The sequence below is a fragment of the Nansenia antarctica genome, assembly GCF_963989245.1.
Source record: "Nansenia antarctica genome assembly, chromosome: 1".
In the NCBI taxonomy this organism is placed as follows: domain Eukaryota; kingdom Metazoa; phylum Chordata; class Actinopteri; order Argentiniformes; family Microstomatidae; genus Nansenia; species Nansenia antarctica.
Genome location: NC_137674.1, coordinates 68,916,193 through 68,934,550, shown reverse-complemented (window position 1 = coordinate 68,934,550; position 18,358 = coordinate 68,916,193). Strand labels below are relative to the sequence as shown.

General features: G+C 44.6%; 1 protein-coding gene across 1 annotated transcript; it reads left to right on the top strand.

Moving 5' to 3' along the window:
• Positions 1-5,834: 5,834 nt before the first annotated feature.
• Positions 5,835-17,414, top strand: hsf2 (heat shock transcription factor 2; the record flags this gene model as incomplete). The annotated part of the gene is made up of 12 exons (XM_080525468.1): positions 5,835-5,954; positions 6,513-6,621; positions 7,152-7,279; positions 7,484-7,608; positions 10,029-10,104; positions 12,306-12,367; positions 12,667-12,742; positions 13,128-13,255; positions 13,559-13,864; positions 14,020-14,122; positions 16,753-16,801; positions 17,119-17,414. Exons 1-12 carry the CDS (start codon positions 5,862-5,864, stop codon positions 17,412-17,414), a joined length of 1,551 nt encoding a protein of 516 aa, XP_080381594.1. The 5' UTR covers positions 5,835-5,861.
• Positions 17,415-18,358: the final 944 nt, after the last annotated feature.

Below are 18,358 nucleotides of genomic sequence, written 5' to 3'. Positions count from 1 at the left end.
CAGTATAACAACTAGTCAAACATCCACTTTCCATACAGTAAAAACATATTTGACAAGAGTATAACTAAATATAACTGATATGAGTAATATAATATGTATAAACTGTATATACCTCTAAACTAAACTGTTGTTTACAATACTACCTCTGAACATACTGTATATTAATAATAATAATTCATTAAATTAAAGAAGCTGATATTGCATAGTTACCTATCACTACCATTCTTGTTCTATTTACATCAAGCCCTTATATCACTATTTGCACTTTTGGTTAGATGCTAAACTGCATTTCATTGTAAAGTACTTGTACTCTGCGATGACAATAAAGTTGAATTGAATCGAATCGAATCGAATCTAATCTAAAATACACATTTCTGAGAATGAGAAGGCTATTGCTCTGTCATTTACATTTTTGGCATTTAGTACAGGCATTTTGTGAGAAAAGAGGGGGAACCTCAGACAAATTGCAACAGAAAATCTTTCAACTGTTTATAGCTCATAAATGTCTCCTATATGACATATAAAAAGTCTTAAGAAATCCAAGTGGTGGAAAGTTTTTTTATTTTTTACATAACCTGGTAACATGTTTTTGCTTCCAAAAATGACATAATAAAGCTTTAAAATGTTGAAACTTTAATCGAATCACTAAATTAATATACCTTTATACAAGGCAACATAAATTGGCAGTAATCAACATTAATATGGCATTGATTAACAACAATTGAAAACAATATTATTAAAATATCACTTTTATGTTACTTTCAAAATATTTGTGACTAGTAGATTTGCACTAATCAACATGTTGGCACTATTGAACAAAAACGTAAACATGTTAACTTTTAAGAAAAACTTTATCAGTAGGTGTCTGGTTCATCTTCACCATCTTCCTCATCATCATCTTCATCACATGCAGCCTGAGATGAGTTTGCACACCCCAATCCTTTGCAGTTGCTACATGCAACAGAGCACTCAATGCCATGCTTTGCACCTCAGGCTGCTGCAGTCTGTCTTGCAGGTGCATCTGATGAACCGGAGGAGTTCCTTGGAGCTGGTGGTAAGTCAGTTTGGACAGGGACAATCATCACTCTCTTTCCATCCCCATTCTTGTGGCAGGAGTTCATTTGAGGTTCCCTTCCACTGCTGCACCTGGTAGGACACACGAAGACTGTGGTACTTCCCTGCTGCTGACATAGGTGGCAGACTCTGCGGCTGTACATGAGAAGTGCTAATAGCTACCTTCTCACAAAAGCGATAGTGTCGTAGAGAGTCGAGTTCCTCCCCAGGTTTCCCATTGTCCAGGCACAGCAAAGCATTCTCTCCTGCTGACACAACTGCTGTGGTAGCTGACTGTGTGTCAAACACTTTAGCTTGCTCACAGAAGTCATCACTGGTTGTGAATTTCTTGAGGGGAGCTCCTTTCCCAATGCCATAGATGCGGGAGGTAGTGTCACATCCAGCTATTGCATGGATGAAGAAGATGTGAGGGCAAACACTGGGACCCAGCTGCTGCTTGGCGGCCTTGATGTTCCAGACACGTGGCTTCTTCATGCTCTTCTTCGCCTCAGGTTTGAAGAAGAGGTCATGTGACTTGAGGTTGGTTTGGTATATGAGGAGGACGAGCAGATCTGTATCATCACCAATGAGCACAGTGTTTGTTACTGTGGCAGCCTGCACTGCTTTTTGCACAATGAGATCAGCATCACCTGGAGCATGGTACGTCTGACAGTTCTTCTGTAGGTGACCACTAAGCATGTTGATGAACTGCTGCTTGTTTGTGTTGTTTGAAAGGAACAGGTCTTTATTCATCGTAATAGGCATGTCTTCATCCATGGTTACGGCTGCTCCAGTCCTCCCACCTGCTCGCCTGCGGTGTGTCATGTCTTTTGTGGATGTGCCCTGATAACCGTCGAACACAACAACTGCCTCTCCATACTTCCATGTGACATACTCGCTGTACAGCTTGCAGATGACCTTGTATGTGGATCCACGTGTCCATGGGATACGCTGAACCAATACTCCACCATCTAGCACATACTGGACTTTTATTCTGAAATTAAAATGTTCTGACTTTAATTCTGAAATCTAATTTTTCTGTCTTTTATTCAGAATTTTTTTTTTTCAGACTTTTATTCAGAAAAATTTTTTTTCAGACTTTTATTCAGATTTTTTGTTTTTTTTACTTTTGTTCAGCAAATGTTTAGACCTTTATTCAGATTTTTTTTTTCTGAGTTTTATTCAGAATTTTTTTTTTCTGACTTTTATTCTGAAGCATGGTACGTCTGACAGTTCTTCTGTATGTGACCACTGAGCATGTTGATGAACTGCTGCTTGTTTGTGTTGTTTGAAAGGAACAGGTCTTATTCATCATAATAGGCATGTCTTCATCCATGGTTACGGCTGCTCCAGTCCTCCCACCTGCTCGCCTGCGGTGTGTCATGTCTTTTGTGGATGTGTCTGTGTTTCCCGGAAGGTCAGGTGTGAGGAGCTCCCAAATGGCATCTGCTAGCACTGGCTTCTGTGGCTGTCGAAGCAGCAGGGAGATGTCAAACAGCGCTGGAGGATAACTACACAGCTCATACCTGAACACTGGTGCCAGGTCTCATACCTGAACACTGGTGCCAGGTCTCATACCTGAACACTGATGCCAGGTCTTGTGAAGCTTTAGCAGCAATTATGAGTCGCTGGAAAAGTAGTTGAGGATCCACCTGCACTGCTTCACCATCAATCTTGACTGAGGACTTCATACTCATGGTGATTGCCTGCTCCTTCTTTTTGAATGTGTACTCAGCAGTAGTCTGTCTCCATGCTGGCCGAGATGGTGTTTCCGATGGTCTTTGCCTTTTCAACATTCACAGAAGGGTGCGCATGGACCCCAGTTGAGACACTGTGCAAGCTTGGATCGGAGCAGAAGGGGTTTCTCTCTTGGAGATAGTTCAGAACTGTCAGTGTATCCTTCATGTCACATGCTTGTCTTGCATCTGTCAGGTCCTTGTTCTGCTCCCCAGTGTTGTGGTTCACCCCTGTCAGCTCTTGCATGGCATTGTTGACTTCAGCACAAGCTGGCATGGAGAGCAGCCATGTCAAACGTTGCTGCTCTGTCATCCCTCGCCCTCTTGTGAGGCCACCACAGGTTTTCATACTTCTCATCAGATAATGAGATCTACAGACAGGCCAGCCCATAAGCAATCACTTCATCTGACCACATGGAATCCCTCTCCAAATCTCTGGTAGACATCTGGATGTTCCAACTGGACCCGCCTCCGCCATCAGACCTCTGCAGCTCATCCAGAACGCTGCTGCCCGGCTGGTGTTCAACCTCCCCAAATTCTCTCATGTCACCCCTCTCCTTCGCACCCTGCACTGGCTCCCGATAGCAGCTCACATCAGATTCAAGACCCTGGTGCTTGCATACCAGGCAGCTAAAGGGACAGCCCCTGCCTACCTGAAGGAAATGGTCACCCCCCAAACTCCAGCCCGTTCACTCCGCTCCTCCACCGACTGGCCACACCACCTCTACACCAACACGGCAGTCATGCTGCCCGATCACGTCTCTTCACAACACTGCCTCCCCGCTGGTGGAATGAGCTTCCCACGGCTGTCAGAACTGCAGAGTCACTACCCATCTTCCGTCGTAGACTGAAGACCCATCTCTTCAGGTTACACCTTAACTGCTCCTCCTGAGACATCTACTGCACCCCAGCACTGCGTCTCCTGAAGACACCCGCTTTTCCCCTCTACTGTGTCCCCTAAAAACTTCTATTGACCCCCTTGTACTGTTTCTCTGTTTCTCCAGTGTCTATATATATATATATATATATATATATATATATATTTATTTGTAACTAGGTTTAGAAGAACGTTTTTCCTTCTATCAATGGCCCGGGCCTGAGCTGGATTATTCTTCCTGCTACGACTGGTGGATTGATGATTCACTTGCTTAGTCAAATGTATTGATTGTAAGTCGCTTTGGAATAAGGTGTCTGCTAAATGCCAAAAAATGTAAAAAGAAAAAAAATAAGTAAAATGTAAATGGAGCTTGCACATCCGCTGCACATGGATCCGAGCCGATTTGGTGTAGAGATTGTGGCCAGATGCTGCCATGAAAGGAAGCATTTCTGATATTGCCTCAAGGTGCAGTGCCCAATTGCCAGTACGTTCAGCTCTCAGAAACTTGCAAAGTATGTCCACCATATCCATGTACTGCAACCAGAGGGCAGCTGTCCTGCTACAGGATTTTAAGTATTCACTTTTGTTTTTGAGTTGTTCCTTTATTCTGAGTATCACATCAGCATTGCAAGCCTTCTCTGCAGACACCGATCCCTCCATCAACTGTGTATAGAGGACAGAGAGGACAGCAACTTCATCCAGATCAGATGCATGCAGGTATCTTTGACCCTCTTATGGAAGCTTGGGCTAGTAATACAAAAAATACTTAAAAAGTGTAAAAGGTCAATCTTTTTTTTTAATGGGTTAGGTTTAGATGGTCTGATATATTTTTAGGAATACCTGGAATATGAAATGAAAAAAACCTTTCATTACAAATATATTGCAAGAAAACGAACCCACTGTTTCATCTTGACCCACTTACCTGTATGCATCTATGGGTTAAGAATGTCCTTACACACATATAGTACTGCATCCAACTCCATGTCTCATGTAAAACAGTTTCTGTGTGATTGTGGACAGTATTGAACACTTTGTGTGGACATCAGACAAGAAGACATGCATAAAAACATTATTTAACATGGGCGTCAATGGGAAATTGTGGCATCACCAGTTTCAGTATTTTTCAATACTTTCCACCACTTGGATTTCTTAAGACTTTTGATATGTTATGAAGGACATATCCATGAGACTAGGACAGTTGAAAGAGTTTCTGTTGCAATTTGTCTGAGGTCATATTGTATAATGCCTGTACTAATTTAGCAGACGCCTTATCCAATGTGACTTACAACAATTGTCAAAGTGAATCATCTATCCATACATGTTCAGCAACAAGGTTGAAAAAAGCCCAATTATGTATTGTCATTTGTCATATGACATTATACAAGTCTTTTTATAGAGAGTATATGTAACTGTTATATGTAAAATTGCATGCTCTCGAAAAATCCAAAGTAAAAAAAAATAAAAAGCCCAATTATGCAACACTCCACCATGGTTGGGTTAAATACAGCGTAACATCTCTGGCTATGAGAGGACCACTTGTTGGTTGTCCTAATCCCCGCCCCCGCCCCAGCCTCCACCCACCCCACCCCCCGCACTAGCCTCCACCCCACCCCCCGCCCCAGCCTCCACCCAACCCCCGCCCCAGCCTCCACCGACCGGCGAAACCTGGCCAATAGGGTTTTTTCATATTTATTTAAAAACCCTAGCTTGCTAGTACCACGAATGAGGTTCACCGAGCTAGACTCTCAAATGAAAAAAAAAGAGGCTAATTTATCATGATGTTTCTTTATGGGTAGTGTTGCTATTAATAACATATTGCTGATGAATGATTTGGCACGTTTCCTTCCATTAAGGGCTTCCTGCTTGACTGTACAGTGTACTGTACCGAAGGGAACAATACAAAGGAAAACACTGCAGGCTCGGTTGAATTTCAATTCAGAAATTCAGAAATTCCATTTCATTGTTTGCTAGCGGGGAATGTGTTTGCAAAGATTTCAATGATTTTCTGTCTTGTTTTTACATCAACAGTGTTTAATATTTTACCACTGCCTACGTCAGGTACTATCTGACCAATCAGCGTTCTCTCCATGAACAGGAAGTTGTATGCACAGCGTTGTTTTTCTCTGGAGAGCGTCGACTTATTTCTGTTTCACCAGAAGAGGAAACTATTGTGTGTTAGATTTAAGTTTTGCAAAATGAAACAGAATTCTAACGTTCCTGCCTTCCTAACGAAGCTGTGGACGCTAGTCGAGGATGCGGATACTAATGAATTTATCTGTTGGAGTCAGGTAAACTGTCCACGTTAGCGAGCTAGCACAGTATACCCTGCACCCCTCCCCCACCTTCTCCCAGGGTGGGAACAGAGTTAGCTGGCATGCTAAGCTGTTAGTTGGCTGTGGATGGTCCCCTCAGGCTGTCACCTGCGGCCCTCGGGGACAACTGGCCTAGAAAGCAGAGAGCATTGCATTGTTTGTTGCAACCATATTCCCTCAGCATCTCTCTGCATCAGTTTGTTTACAAATGACCAGGCCTGCTAATCCTTTACAATATCCCATATACAGGCAGCTTTATTGCTGTAACTTTTCAGTAAAGTAATCTTACGGGGAAGCGAAACTAAGGTCCCTGCGGAGAATCATTTCCGTCATTTTAATACGAGGAGGAATTACTTTTTCACAGCCGCTGTGACGCAACATACAGCCACGTTATATTTGTTTATAATGATGCTTGCCCCCCCACCCTATACACATACACACACCATGTCAAATCATTGGACAAGATGGGAACCATAAATGCTGCTTCTATGGATTCCAGTTGTAATCTCTCTTGTCTAACACTTTGCTTTCTAGGAAGGTGCCAGCTTCCTGGTCCTGGACGAGCAGCGGTTTGCCAAAGAGATCCTCCCCAAGTTCTTCAAGCACAACAACATGGCTAGCTTTGTGCGGCAGCTCAACATGTGTACGTAGCATAGTGGCTTCTCAGCTGCTCCCGTTGGAATGCTCCCTTGGTTCTATGGAATGCTCCCTTGGTTCTATGGAATACTCCCTTGGTTCTATTCAGCACTCAGCTTGTGGAGCGGAATGTTCCATTGGAATGTTCGGAATGTACCGGTTCTGTTATAAGCTGTCTGTTAAAACGGGATCTTTCCCCCTCTCTCTCTGTCTGTGTCTGCCCCCTCCACCTTTCTATGTCACTCTGACTTTCTGTCTGTCACTCTCTCCCTCCCCATCTCTCTCTCTCTCTCTCTCTCTCTCTCTCTCTCTCTCTCTCTCTTTGTCACTCTCCCTCTCCCTCCCTCCCTCGCTCTCTCTTTCTCTCTCTCTCTCTCCCTCGCTCTCTTTGTCTCTCTCTCTTCCTCCCTCCCTCCCACCTCTCTCTCTCTCTGACTCTCTCTCGCCCTTCCCCGCTCCCTCTCATCTCTCTCCCTCCCTTCCCATCTCTCTCTCTCTCTCTCCCTCTCCCCCCCTCCCTCCCATCTGTCTCTGTAGATGGCTTCCGTAAGGTGATGCACATGGACACGGGCATTGTGAAGCAGGAGAGAGACGGACCAGTGGAGTTCCAGCATCCGCACTTCAAACATGGCCAGGACGAGCTGCTGGAGAACATCAAGAGGAAGGTGAGCAGAACCACCCTGTAGTCTGAGTCTTCTGACCAGGCCCTGCAGACACACCTCACTCTCACACACAGTTCATTTTTCATCAGTGCCGTCAGTACTATGCTATTGTACCTGTTCTACTATTTTAGCTAGTTTTGGTGTTTATCTGGCCCAGTGAAATGCACTACTGATGCCGATTGGTTGATTGGTTGCCATGGCTTCCAGGTGTCCAATGCCAGACCAGAAGACAACAAGATCAGACCAGAGGACCTGACGAAGATCCTGGCCAGCGTCCAGAACGTCCAGGGCAAGCAGGAGAGCTTCGACTCCAGACTCGGCACGCTGAAGAGGTACCGACCACTACCACATTGATGGATGGATTGATTGATGCATAGCGATTGAATAGATGGATGGATGGATGGATGATGGTTATTGTCCCTCAATAGGAAAATGTTTCCACAGTTCACACTAGGGATGGACGGTTTCAAAATTTTTAAACCGAGAAATAACTAAATATAACTAATTTATTTTGGTTAACCGGGATTCAAAATGACATTGTTGAGCCGCCAATTTCAAATAATGGAGCCCTATACTATACTATACTACTACAATACTTTCATGTCGAAAACACCGGAAGCACAGTCGCACTCGCAACACAAATAGGCTATTTACTACTTGCATAGTTTCACAAATATAAGTGGTCGCTGCAATGCGATTTCTTTTCAATACATTATTTGTGCATTTAAAACACATCCATAGACCGAAAGGAAATTCAACCAGCAAACATCATATTCACATCAGCAGCGCAGCGGCAACTTCAAAGAGACGAAGCGGAGATTCCTTATTTCACAGCATCAAGAAAACGCAGCACCGAGAGTCTGCCCAACCAGGATAATGCCAGCACTCCAAAACCAACTCAATCGGTAATCAATCAGCCAAACAGCAGTGAATATGCAAGCTGTATACCATCCATTAATACACAGCTTAATGCGCACACACCGGTAACTAAGCCTACCTGGCTTCTGTGATTGGCTTAGGCTGCGGGTCCCGAAGTAGTAATAGTTGACAGGTTCCGTGTTTTATCTCCGATGGTCACTTAGTTCATCTCCTTCCATATGATCCTTCAGCTTTCGGTCTTTCATAGACCTTCTTCAGGCGCTACCAAAAACAATTCATATTGTATCCTACAGACCGTTGCGATCTGTAGTGGGTCTGCAATGTACCCCCTCACAGTGGGCCTGAAAGTTTCATCAAGACTAGTGTCTTTAGTTCGTAAGGCAATTCTAGTTTTTTTTGCCATAAAAAAACAAGCTCGTTCACCTTTTCAGTCTTCAGAAGGGCTTGTAACTTGTAACTTTGTATGCTGTGAGCATCTCGCTTCCCTGACAGTGTTGCCAGATGGGATATTTCCAGCCCAACCACAGTCTAAAAACCACCCAAGTAGCCCAATTGGGAGGGAATATATATGCCCAATCAGGCAACACTGTTCCCTAATTCTCCGTTCTGAGGAGAAGCTGTCACGTGACATGTCTTTTTGGACAGTTAATTTATTGACAAATTACATTGTTGACAAAAATCACTTTCATAACAATCTTCAACCACACATTCTTAAGGCGTTTATTATATGTAAGCAATTTACCATGAGAGGAAGGGGGCTGTGGAGACATTTACCACTGGTACAGGGTTGTGAGGAAAAACCCTGTACAGTGGTAAATGTCTCCACAACCCCCGCCCTCGAATGGTAAAACATTTTCTACAACAGCCACAACATAAACACTGGAAGTGACAGGTAGTGTCTCAGATGCAATAAATACACAGTTGTAACAATAAATTCATTTATTTACAATCAATAATCATTTCAGAATACATATATCCTTCCGCCACAGAATATAGTCCCATAAACAAGATCAACGATTGCATTGTAGGTCAGCACAGGTGTTCTTAATCAGATTGATTGGGAGGCACATTGATACTGGAAATGCGGTCTGAACTGAAGGTTGTTGGGGTATTTACCACTGTTGCTAGCCAATCAGATTCCAGTATCCAAACATGCTGTTGTAGAAATAGCAATTTATGACGTTGTGATTAAATGTTAAAAATGTACCGGTTTTATGACGGTTTTGGTAAAAACTAGGGATGCTCCGATCTGGATTTTTGGGGCCGATACCGATCACCGATTTTTTTCCTCAAGATCAACCGATACCGATACCGATTTTTTTTTTAATACATAACTGTAGGCCTACTGACTGGATAGCCTACATATTTTTTGCTTTTTAGACAAAAGTTTTGATCCATTAGGCACCAAGCAAACGCAGACCCATTTTTATGGCATAGTAAAGGTCTGGCCTATCACCCAGTTAGGGCCTGAAGCCCAAGTCAGTCGATATGGCTGTATAAAAGACATCATAAACGTGGCCTTCATGGTTTACATACTGTTACGTCCTCCTATGTTTTCTGTTCAGTTATCTGTCTTCCCCAGGAGAAAAAAAAAAAAAAGATCGGTTTTTGCGATCGGCCATTTTTGCCGATCACCGATCGAGTCATTTGGAGTGAAATCGGCCGATTTAAATCGGTGGCCGATAAATCGGAGCATCCCTAGTAAAAACCATTGCTATTTTTAGAAACCGCGGTTTTCGTTTGAAGCGTAAAACCGTCCAACCCTAGTGTACACACACACACACACACACACACACACACACACACACACCTAATGTCTGTTAATGTGTGTGTGTGTGTGTGTGTGTGTGTGTGTGTGTGTGTGTGTGTACAGGGAGAATGAAGCTCTCTGGAGGGAGATCGCTGATCTGAGACAGAAACACGCCCATCAGCAGCAGCTGATAAAGAAGGTACGGTGGAGCACCCAGCTCTGTGACCTCTCACACTATCTATAGATATACACCTGTCTATACACCTGTCTATAGATGTACAGCTGTCTATAGATGTACAGCTGTCTATACTACTATTGTAACAGTCTCCTTTCTGGTCTTCCGAAGAAAGCTATTGGCCAGCTGCAATTAGTCCAAAATGCAGCAGCGAGAGTTTTAACCAAAACAAGCAGAAAAGCTCATATAACTCCTATTTGAGAGACTCTACACTGGCTTCCTGTTAAGTTCAGAATAGATTTCAAGATCCTTCTGCTTGTTTATAAAGCTCTCACTGGCACAGCACCAGAATATCTGAAAGACCTTTTGCTAGGATATCAGCCCAATAGAGCACTCAGGTCTTCTGACGCTGGTTTTCTCTGTGTACCACATGTACACAAAAGAAGAGATTTGGTGAGGCTGCATTCTCATTTTATGTACCCAAATTGTGGAATGCACTGCCAGTTTACATTAGGGATGCAACCTCAGCAAATATGTTCAAGTCAAGACATATTGTCTTTAAATGACTAAATAATATAATTAAATAATAATAAAATTATGATTATATAATGATTGGAGCACTTTGAGCTGCAACGTTTGCAGGAAAAGCGCTATACAAATAAAAGTTATTATTATTATAGATATACACCTGTCTATAGATGTACAACTGTCTATAGATATACAACTGTCTATAGATATACAACTCTATAGATATACACCTGTCTATAGATGTACAACTGTCTATAGATATACAACTGTCTATAGATATACACCTGTCTATAGATGTACAACTGTCTATAGATGTACACCTGTCTATAGATATACACCTGTCTATAGATATACACCTGTCTATAGATGTACACCTGTCTATAGATGTACACCTGTCTATAGATATACACCTGTCTATAGATATACACCTGTCTATAGATGTACACCTGTCTATAGATATACACCTGTCTATAGATGTACACCTGTCTATAGATATACACCTGTCTATAGATATACACCTGTCTATAGATATACACCTGTAGATGTACAACTGTCTATAGATGTACAACTGTCTATAGATATACAACTGTCTATAGATATACAACTGTCTATAGATATACACCTGTCTATAGATGTACAACTGTCTATAGATGTACACCTGTCTATAGATATACACCTGTCTATAGATATACACCTGTCTATAGATGTACACCTGTCTATAGATATACACCTGTCTATAGATGTACACCTGTCTATAGATGTACACCTGTCTATAGATATACACCTGTCTATAGATGTACACCTGTCTATAGATATACACCTGTAGATGTACAACTGTCTATAGATATACACCTGCCTAAAGATATACTCTTGTTTATAGATATACACCTGTCTATGGATAAACAACTGTCTATAGATATACACCTGTCTAAAGATATACACCTGTAGATGTACAACTGTCTATAGATATACACCTGCCTAAAGATATACTCTTGTTTATAGATATACACCTGTCTATGGATAAACAACTGTCTATAGATATACACCTGTCTATAGATAAACAACTGTCTATAGATATACACCTGTCTATAGATATACACCTGTCTATAGATAAACAACTGTCTATAGATATACACCTGTCTATAGATGTACACCTGTCTATAGATATACACCTGTAGATGTACAACTGTCTATAGATATACACCTGCCTAAAGATATACACCTGTCTATAGATATACACCTGTCTAAAGATATACACCTGTCTATAGATAAACAACTGTCTATAGATATACACCTGTCTAAAGATATACACCTGTCTATGCAGCATTATGAACTCTCACATGAAGAACAGATTTAAAAGAGAATCCTGATCTTGCTAGCCTCATATCCTCAGACAGGTTGTTCCAGAGTCTAAGGGCTCTAATGGCAAAGACACGGTCACCATGACAGCATTATCAAACACACAGGACTAGGATTAATCAGATTAGTTGAGATTTTTAACCCTTTGATGCATCATTGGCCATATTAGCCAGCTAGCCCAAGATATCTCGCACCCCTCCCCCCATCCCCCACGGTGTGAAAAGAGTTAGGGTTAGGCATGCTAAGCTGTTAGTTATCTATTTATTGTCCCCTCAGGCTAACACCAGTATTAAGTTAGTCTGTTCTAACTTTGCTTTCATTGTCGTCGTCTGTTGCAGCTGATCCAGTTCATTGTGACGTTGGTGCAGAACAACCGTATTCTGAGTTTGAAACGCAAGAGGTACGCTTCTGATACTATAATACCTTACTATACCCATCTCTGGTGTCCTTTTAACATGTTTATGGCAATAATAGTGATGTGTATGTATTTTGATCACTATTATTTACATCAACATTTTAAAAGATAGATGGGTATGCTACAGTCCGGTAAAATGTAGATAGCATTAGTATTATATTTAGTATTATGTTTTTGTAATCAAGGCACCCTTGTAGAAGAGACATTGGTCTTAAAGGGATTCCCCTGAATAAATAACAGATAAATAAATATGTAGATGTATATCGTCTCCTCTCCTGCTCCAGGCCGTTACTGATGAACAATGGGAAGAAGTCCAAGTACATCCATCAGATATACGAAGAACCTCTAGAACACAACATGGTAGGTGGTGGTGGGGGTCTACCTGGAACACAACATGGTAGGTGGTGGGGGTCTAGTGGGTAATGAGTTGGACTGGTGATCGGAAGGTTGTGAGTTCAAATCCCACCTGGAACACCACCACTAGTGTGCCCTTGAGTAAGGCACTTAGCCCTCAGTTACCCAGGGGGAATGTCCCTGTAATTCGTAATTGTAAGTCACTTTGGATTAAAAGCGTCTGCTAAATGGCAAATTCTAAATTCTACCTGGAACACATTTTTTTAACACATCTACTTGGAACAAGCATTTGTCTGTTTTTTTCCCTCAATATCTGAGAGACATTTTCTTTCTACAAGCTTGTTCTAAGTGTCAATTTTCTTTTCTTTTTTTAACTGCTTCCTCCCCTCAGTCCTCTGTCAGTGGTCTTAGCGGGCTGAAGAGTTCGGATATGATGGATGACGTCATCATCTGTGATGTCACTGATGAGGACGGTGATGTCATCGAGGGACCCTCCAGACTAGACATACTGGATCAGGCGTAAGTGCAAACATACACTCACCCAGGGGAGGCTGGTGGATGTAGAAACCGGAGGATGGGCTCATTGTAATGCATGGATCGGAATACGGACTGGTATTGAAACACACGTATCAAACACACGTGTTTGACACCATTCTTCATTCCGTTCCAACAATGAGTCCGTCCTCCGCCAGCCTCTGCGTGCATGTCAGAACCCCTCAACACTCCCACAACATGGCAAAAATATCCACTCAAATGGTGAGCATGTGACCAAATGAAACCGGTCAGATCAACCCACCCTCTCTCCTCCCCCCCCCCCCCCAGAGATGTGGAGATCGTGGAGGTGGACTTTGACAGTGACGCCGTGACCCAGACAGAGACGGAACTCGCCGGTACCGACTTCACAGACTCGACACAACCGTTGGACCCAGAAGACCCAGACCCCCCCTACGACAGCCCCGCCCCCACCTCCTCCTCCAGACCCCCCGCCTGCGACAGCCCCGCCCCCACCAGCAGCGCCCTGCAGCTGAACAAGCCGTCTAGTCTGAGCCTGGAGGACCCGGTGAAGATGATGGACTCCATCCTCAACGAGGCCGGCGCCATCTCACAGAACATCAACCTGCTGGGCAAGTAGGTGGACAACAGAGAGAGAGAGAGAGAGAGAACAACCATGAGAGAGATTCCTGATGGAGTTATACAGTCTTATTGCGGCAGAAAAAGATCACCTATAGCGCTCCTTTGTGTTCTGTGTAAAGATTGTGATGTGAAGTTTTGTGTGTCACCAGGGTGGAGCTAATGGACTATCTAGACAGCATCGACTGCAGTCTGGAGGATTTCCAGGCCATGTTTTACGGAAAACACTTCAGCATTGATCCTGACCTCATAGAGGTATATTGTAGTCTTCATATTAGAATGTTACATTTGAACGGTCATTTACACAATATACAGGACACCATGTAATACAAACGCTTTAGGATAAGCAACTACTCAAGAATGCAATAATATCAATATCAATATAGTCCCACTATTTCTTGTATTTTATTGGACAGAGACATTAGAGAAAGACAGGAGGAGAGAGTATGTCAGCAAGGCATGGGCCGGATTCTAACCCGTGCCTGTGTGTGCACTGTATAGGCAGGCCGTGGTGCTAGACCACTGGGGTCCCCAACCTTTTTTGCACTGGGGACCGGTTTGACCTTGACATTATTTTCACACACCGGCAGACATTTTTTATTTTTAAAGTGACAAGAAGTTGAGTGAGTTAGAGCAGCCTGCACACATGAATACATGTTTTCCACATCAGTTGATTCATCGACCTGGAGAGCATACCATGGTCACACATTAACCCGCTCCAACAACTGCTTCCATGTCCTCCGCGATGTCATCAATTCTCCTTGACACTGTGGTGGCTGAGACAGGAACCTGTGCCATCTTTATAGCTGCAGCTTCACCCAACAGTTTCCTGCACATGTCCTTGGCCGCAGGCAGAATCAGTTCTTCACCGATAGTGAACGGCTTCTTAGACTTAGCGATGCGATTAGCAACTAAATATGATGCGGGCTACACAGTAATATTTGAAGTTGTGGTGGCTCTCACGCTTTTTCCGTTCAAAAAACTCAGCAGGCTTTTCTTTAAGCGCTGGGTGTTTTTGATGAAGGTGCCGCTTCATCAAAAACTTGTCTCCACATATAACACACAGTGGGCTTGGAGCATGTGTGTTACCACTCGCAATGAAGCCATATTCTATGTAAGCCTCGTCATATTTTCTGTTGAAAGAAGCTTTCTTCTTTTTGGCAATCTCGTCATCATTGTTAGGCCTTTTATCGCCTCTACCACCTACGAAGAAACTATGAAGAGACGTTTGTTTTTCACTCGTCTTTTTACTCACAATGTCGCTAATCACAGCTGCTAAATGCACCTGTTAGGTCAGCGACTCATGACCCCACGTGTGTGTTTGGGGGTGTGACAGGGGTGAGTAAAGGTGCATCACAGACATACTGTATATGTACAAGTTCAATGCAATTACCACACACATAATGCTATGTTTATAAAAAAAATAACGTGAATCATAACGCCTGCTCGTGGACCGGTGCCAGAACAAAACCGGTGCCAGACAATGTGCGCCCCCACCTAAGAAACCTGGGTGTTATTTTTGATCAGCCTATGCATTTGGACAAGCATGTGAAATCTCTGACCCTGTTTCTTTCACCTCAGAAATATTGCTAAGCTCCGGTCCATTGTATCCCACGCTGAATTAGAAATGTCTGTACATGCTTTTATCTCATCCAGACTCAACTACTGTAATTCACTATTTACCTGTCTCAACAAATCATCTGTGGCTCAACTTCAGCTGGTCCAGAATGCGGCTGCCAGGCTGCTCACCAGGTCTAAGAAATCATGCCACATTACCCCCATCCTAGCATCCCTGCACTGGCTCCCAGTGCAACAGAGTCCTCCATGGCAAGCCCCCGCCTACATCTCCGATCTCATCCACCCCATCTCATCCAGCCGGTCACTGAGGTCACCAGGAGCTCCTGGTCGTACCCAGGACTAGACTAAAAACTTAAGGGGACAGAGCGTTTGAGGTGATGGCCCCAAGACTCTGGAACGCCCTCCCCCCTGACCTGAGAGCCGCTCCCTCAGAACTCATTTTTAAACGGCAGTTAAAGACTCATCTGTTTAGGCAGGCCGGTAGTCACCTATAGCCATCTTATGTTCCTGTTTATGTTCTGTTTATGTTGTCCCTTGTGGGGTGTTCCTCCCTCTTTGTTTTTAATCCTTGATGTTTTGATTGCACTTTTCTTATTTTTGTAAAGCACCCTGTGCATTCGTGCTGTGAAGGGCACTATAGAAATAAAGTTTTACTTACTTACTTACTGGACCACCCCAGGCCATGGTGCTAGACCACTGGACAACGCCAGGCCGTGGTGCTAGACCACTGGACAACGCCAGGCCATGGTGCTAGACCACTGGACAACGCCAGGCCATGGTGCTAGACCACTGGACAACCCCAGGCCATGGTGCTAGACCACTGGACAACCCCAGGCCATGGTACTAGACCACTGGACAACCCCAGGCCATGGTGCTAGACCACTGGACAACCCCAGGCCATGGTGCTAGACCACTGGACCACCCCAGGCCGTGGTGCTAGACCACTGGACAACCCCAGGCCGTGGTGCTAGACCACTGGACAACCCCAGGCCATGGTGCTAGACCACTGGACAACGCCAGGCCATGGTGCAAGACCACTGGACAACGCCAGGCCATGGTGCTAGACCACTGGACCACCCCAGGCCGTGGTACTGGACCACACCAGGTCGTGTGTGTGTGTGTGTGTGTGTGTGTGTGTTTGTGTGTGTGTGAGAGAGAGAGTGAGTGAGAGTTGCAGAACAGTGATGTTCCGCTGGTAACATGCTGCTGTGTGTGTGAGAGAGAGAGAGAGAGAGAGAGAGAGAGAGAGAGAGTTGCAGAACAGTGATGTTCCCCTGGTAACATGCTGCTGTTTGTGTTCTCGACAGGCGACGAGAGACGAGTCCAAGGAGAACACGGAGCAGCCGGACCGCGGAGGTAGGAGGAGGGGGTAGGAGGGAGTTATGTAACGACCGGAGCTTCCTGGGTCATTTCTGAATTGCCTGTCGTCTCGCATACAATAAACTTCTCCTCCTTGTCCCTATCATCCTTTTTCCTCTTCTCCCTCCCCTCCCCTCTCTTCTCCTCTCCCCCCCTCCTCTCCTCTCCCCCCCTCCTCTCCTCTCTCCCCCCATCCTCTCCTCTCCCCTCATCCTCTCCCTCCTCTCCACTCCCTTATCTTCTCTCTCCCCCCATCCTCTCCTTCCTCCCCTCTCCTCTCCACTCCCCCCTCCCCTCTCCTCTCCCCTCTCTAGACAAACAGTTGATCCAGTACACCTCGTGTCCCCTGATGGCGTTCCTGGACGGCTCCGGCCCCCTGGTCCCCGAGTCCGACGGCGGCCTGGAGGGTTCCGGCCTGCTTCTCCAGGAGGCCCCGGAGGATCTGTTAGAGACCACCCTGGACTCGCCCGAGCCCCTCCTGCCCCGCAGCTCTCTGATTCGCCTGGAGCCTCTGACGGAGGCGGAGGCCAGCGAGGCCACGCTCTTCTACATGTGTGAACTCACCCCCCCGGTCGCCACGGAGACGGACCCCGTTCAGCTGGAGATGTAGGAGGGAGGGGCGGGGGAGGGGAAGGAAGGAGGGAGGGGGGCGAGAGAGAGAGGAGGGGAGGGAGGGAAGGGAGCGAGGGAAGGAAGGGAAGGGAGTGAGGGAGGGAGGTCCAAGGAGCAGACAAGGGCTGGAAAATTCCCTTCCCGACCCTGCTCTCATTTAGCCCCTTGGTCACTCCTCGTTGTGGACTAAGAAAGGAAGGAATGTAGTAGAGGCGTAAAGAAAGATGGTGGAAAATGAACTTCCTCTGGACTTTACCTACACCAGTCAAATGCTTTAAAAATATTGACCAGGGAAGAAGAAGAAGAGGAGGAGGAAGAAGAAGAAGAAGAAGAGGACAGTGGGACGTTGGACTCGGAGGCCAAAGACTGGACCTCTGTATATATTCGCATCAAGATCTATTTATTATTATTTACCCGCATTCTTTTGCCACGTTTCTGTTCACAGGTTACAGGAAGTACAACGTTCCATCCAATAGCAGTTGCTTCTTTGTTATTCCTCTCCACTGCTTCCACACACACACACCTGTGCTAGGTAGCTATGCTAACCCACCTCCTGGGTGCTAGGTACTCTAGCCCACCTAGGAAGGGTGAGATTGCCATGAATGATGTTATTATTTTATGTGACTGCAGGGGCCTCATTCATAACGGGTGCTTAGATCAAATGTTGATCTTACCCGTGTCGTACGTAGAAAACCACGTCAACGTAGTGATTTATACAATTTCAACGTGAGTCAATTTGATCGTGGAAACGATCGTAGCTCGACGTCGAGTATTCAACTTGCTTACGCACATTACCTACTGGTTATGCGGAGTTATTACAGGCATGTGAGCCGCACTGCCTAGTGTAATTCATGCAAGTGGCTCGTAATAAAATTAACGATGTTGTTATCAGCCGAGGAAATTAGTTTAATTCAAGATTTAAAAGGAACTGATGTTTCTGAT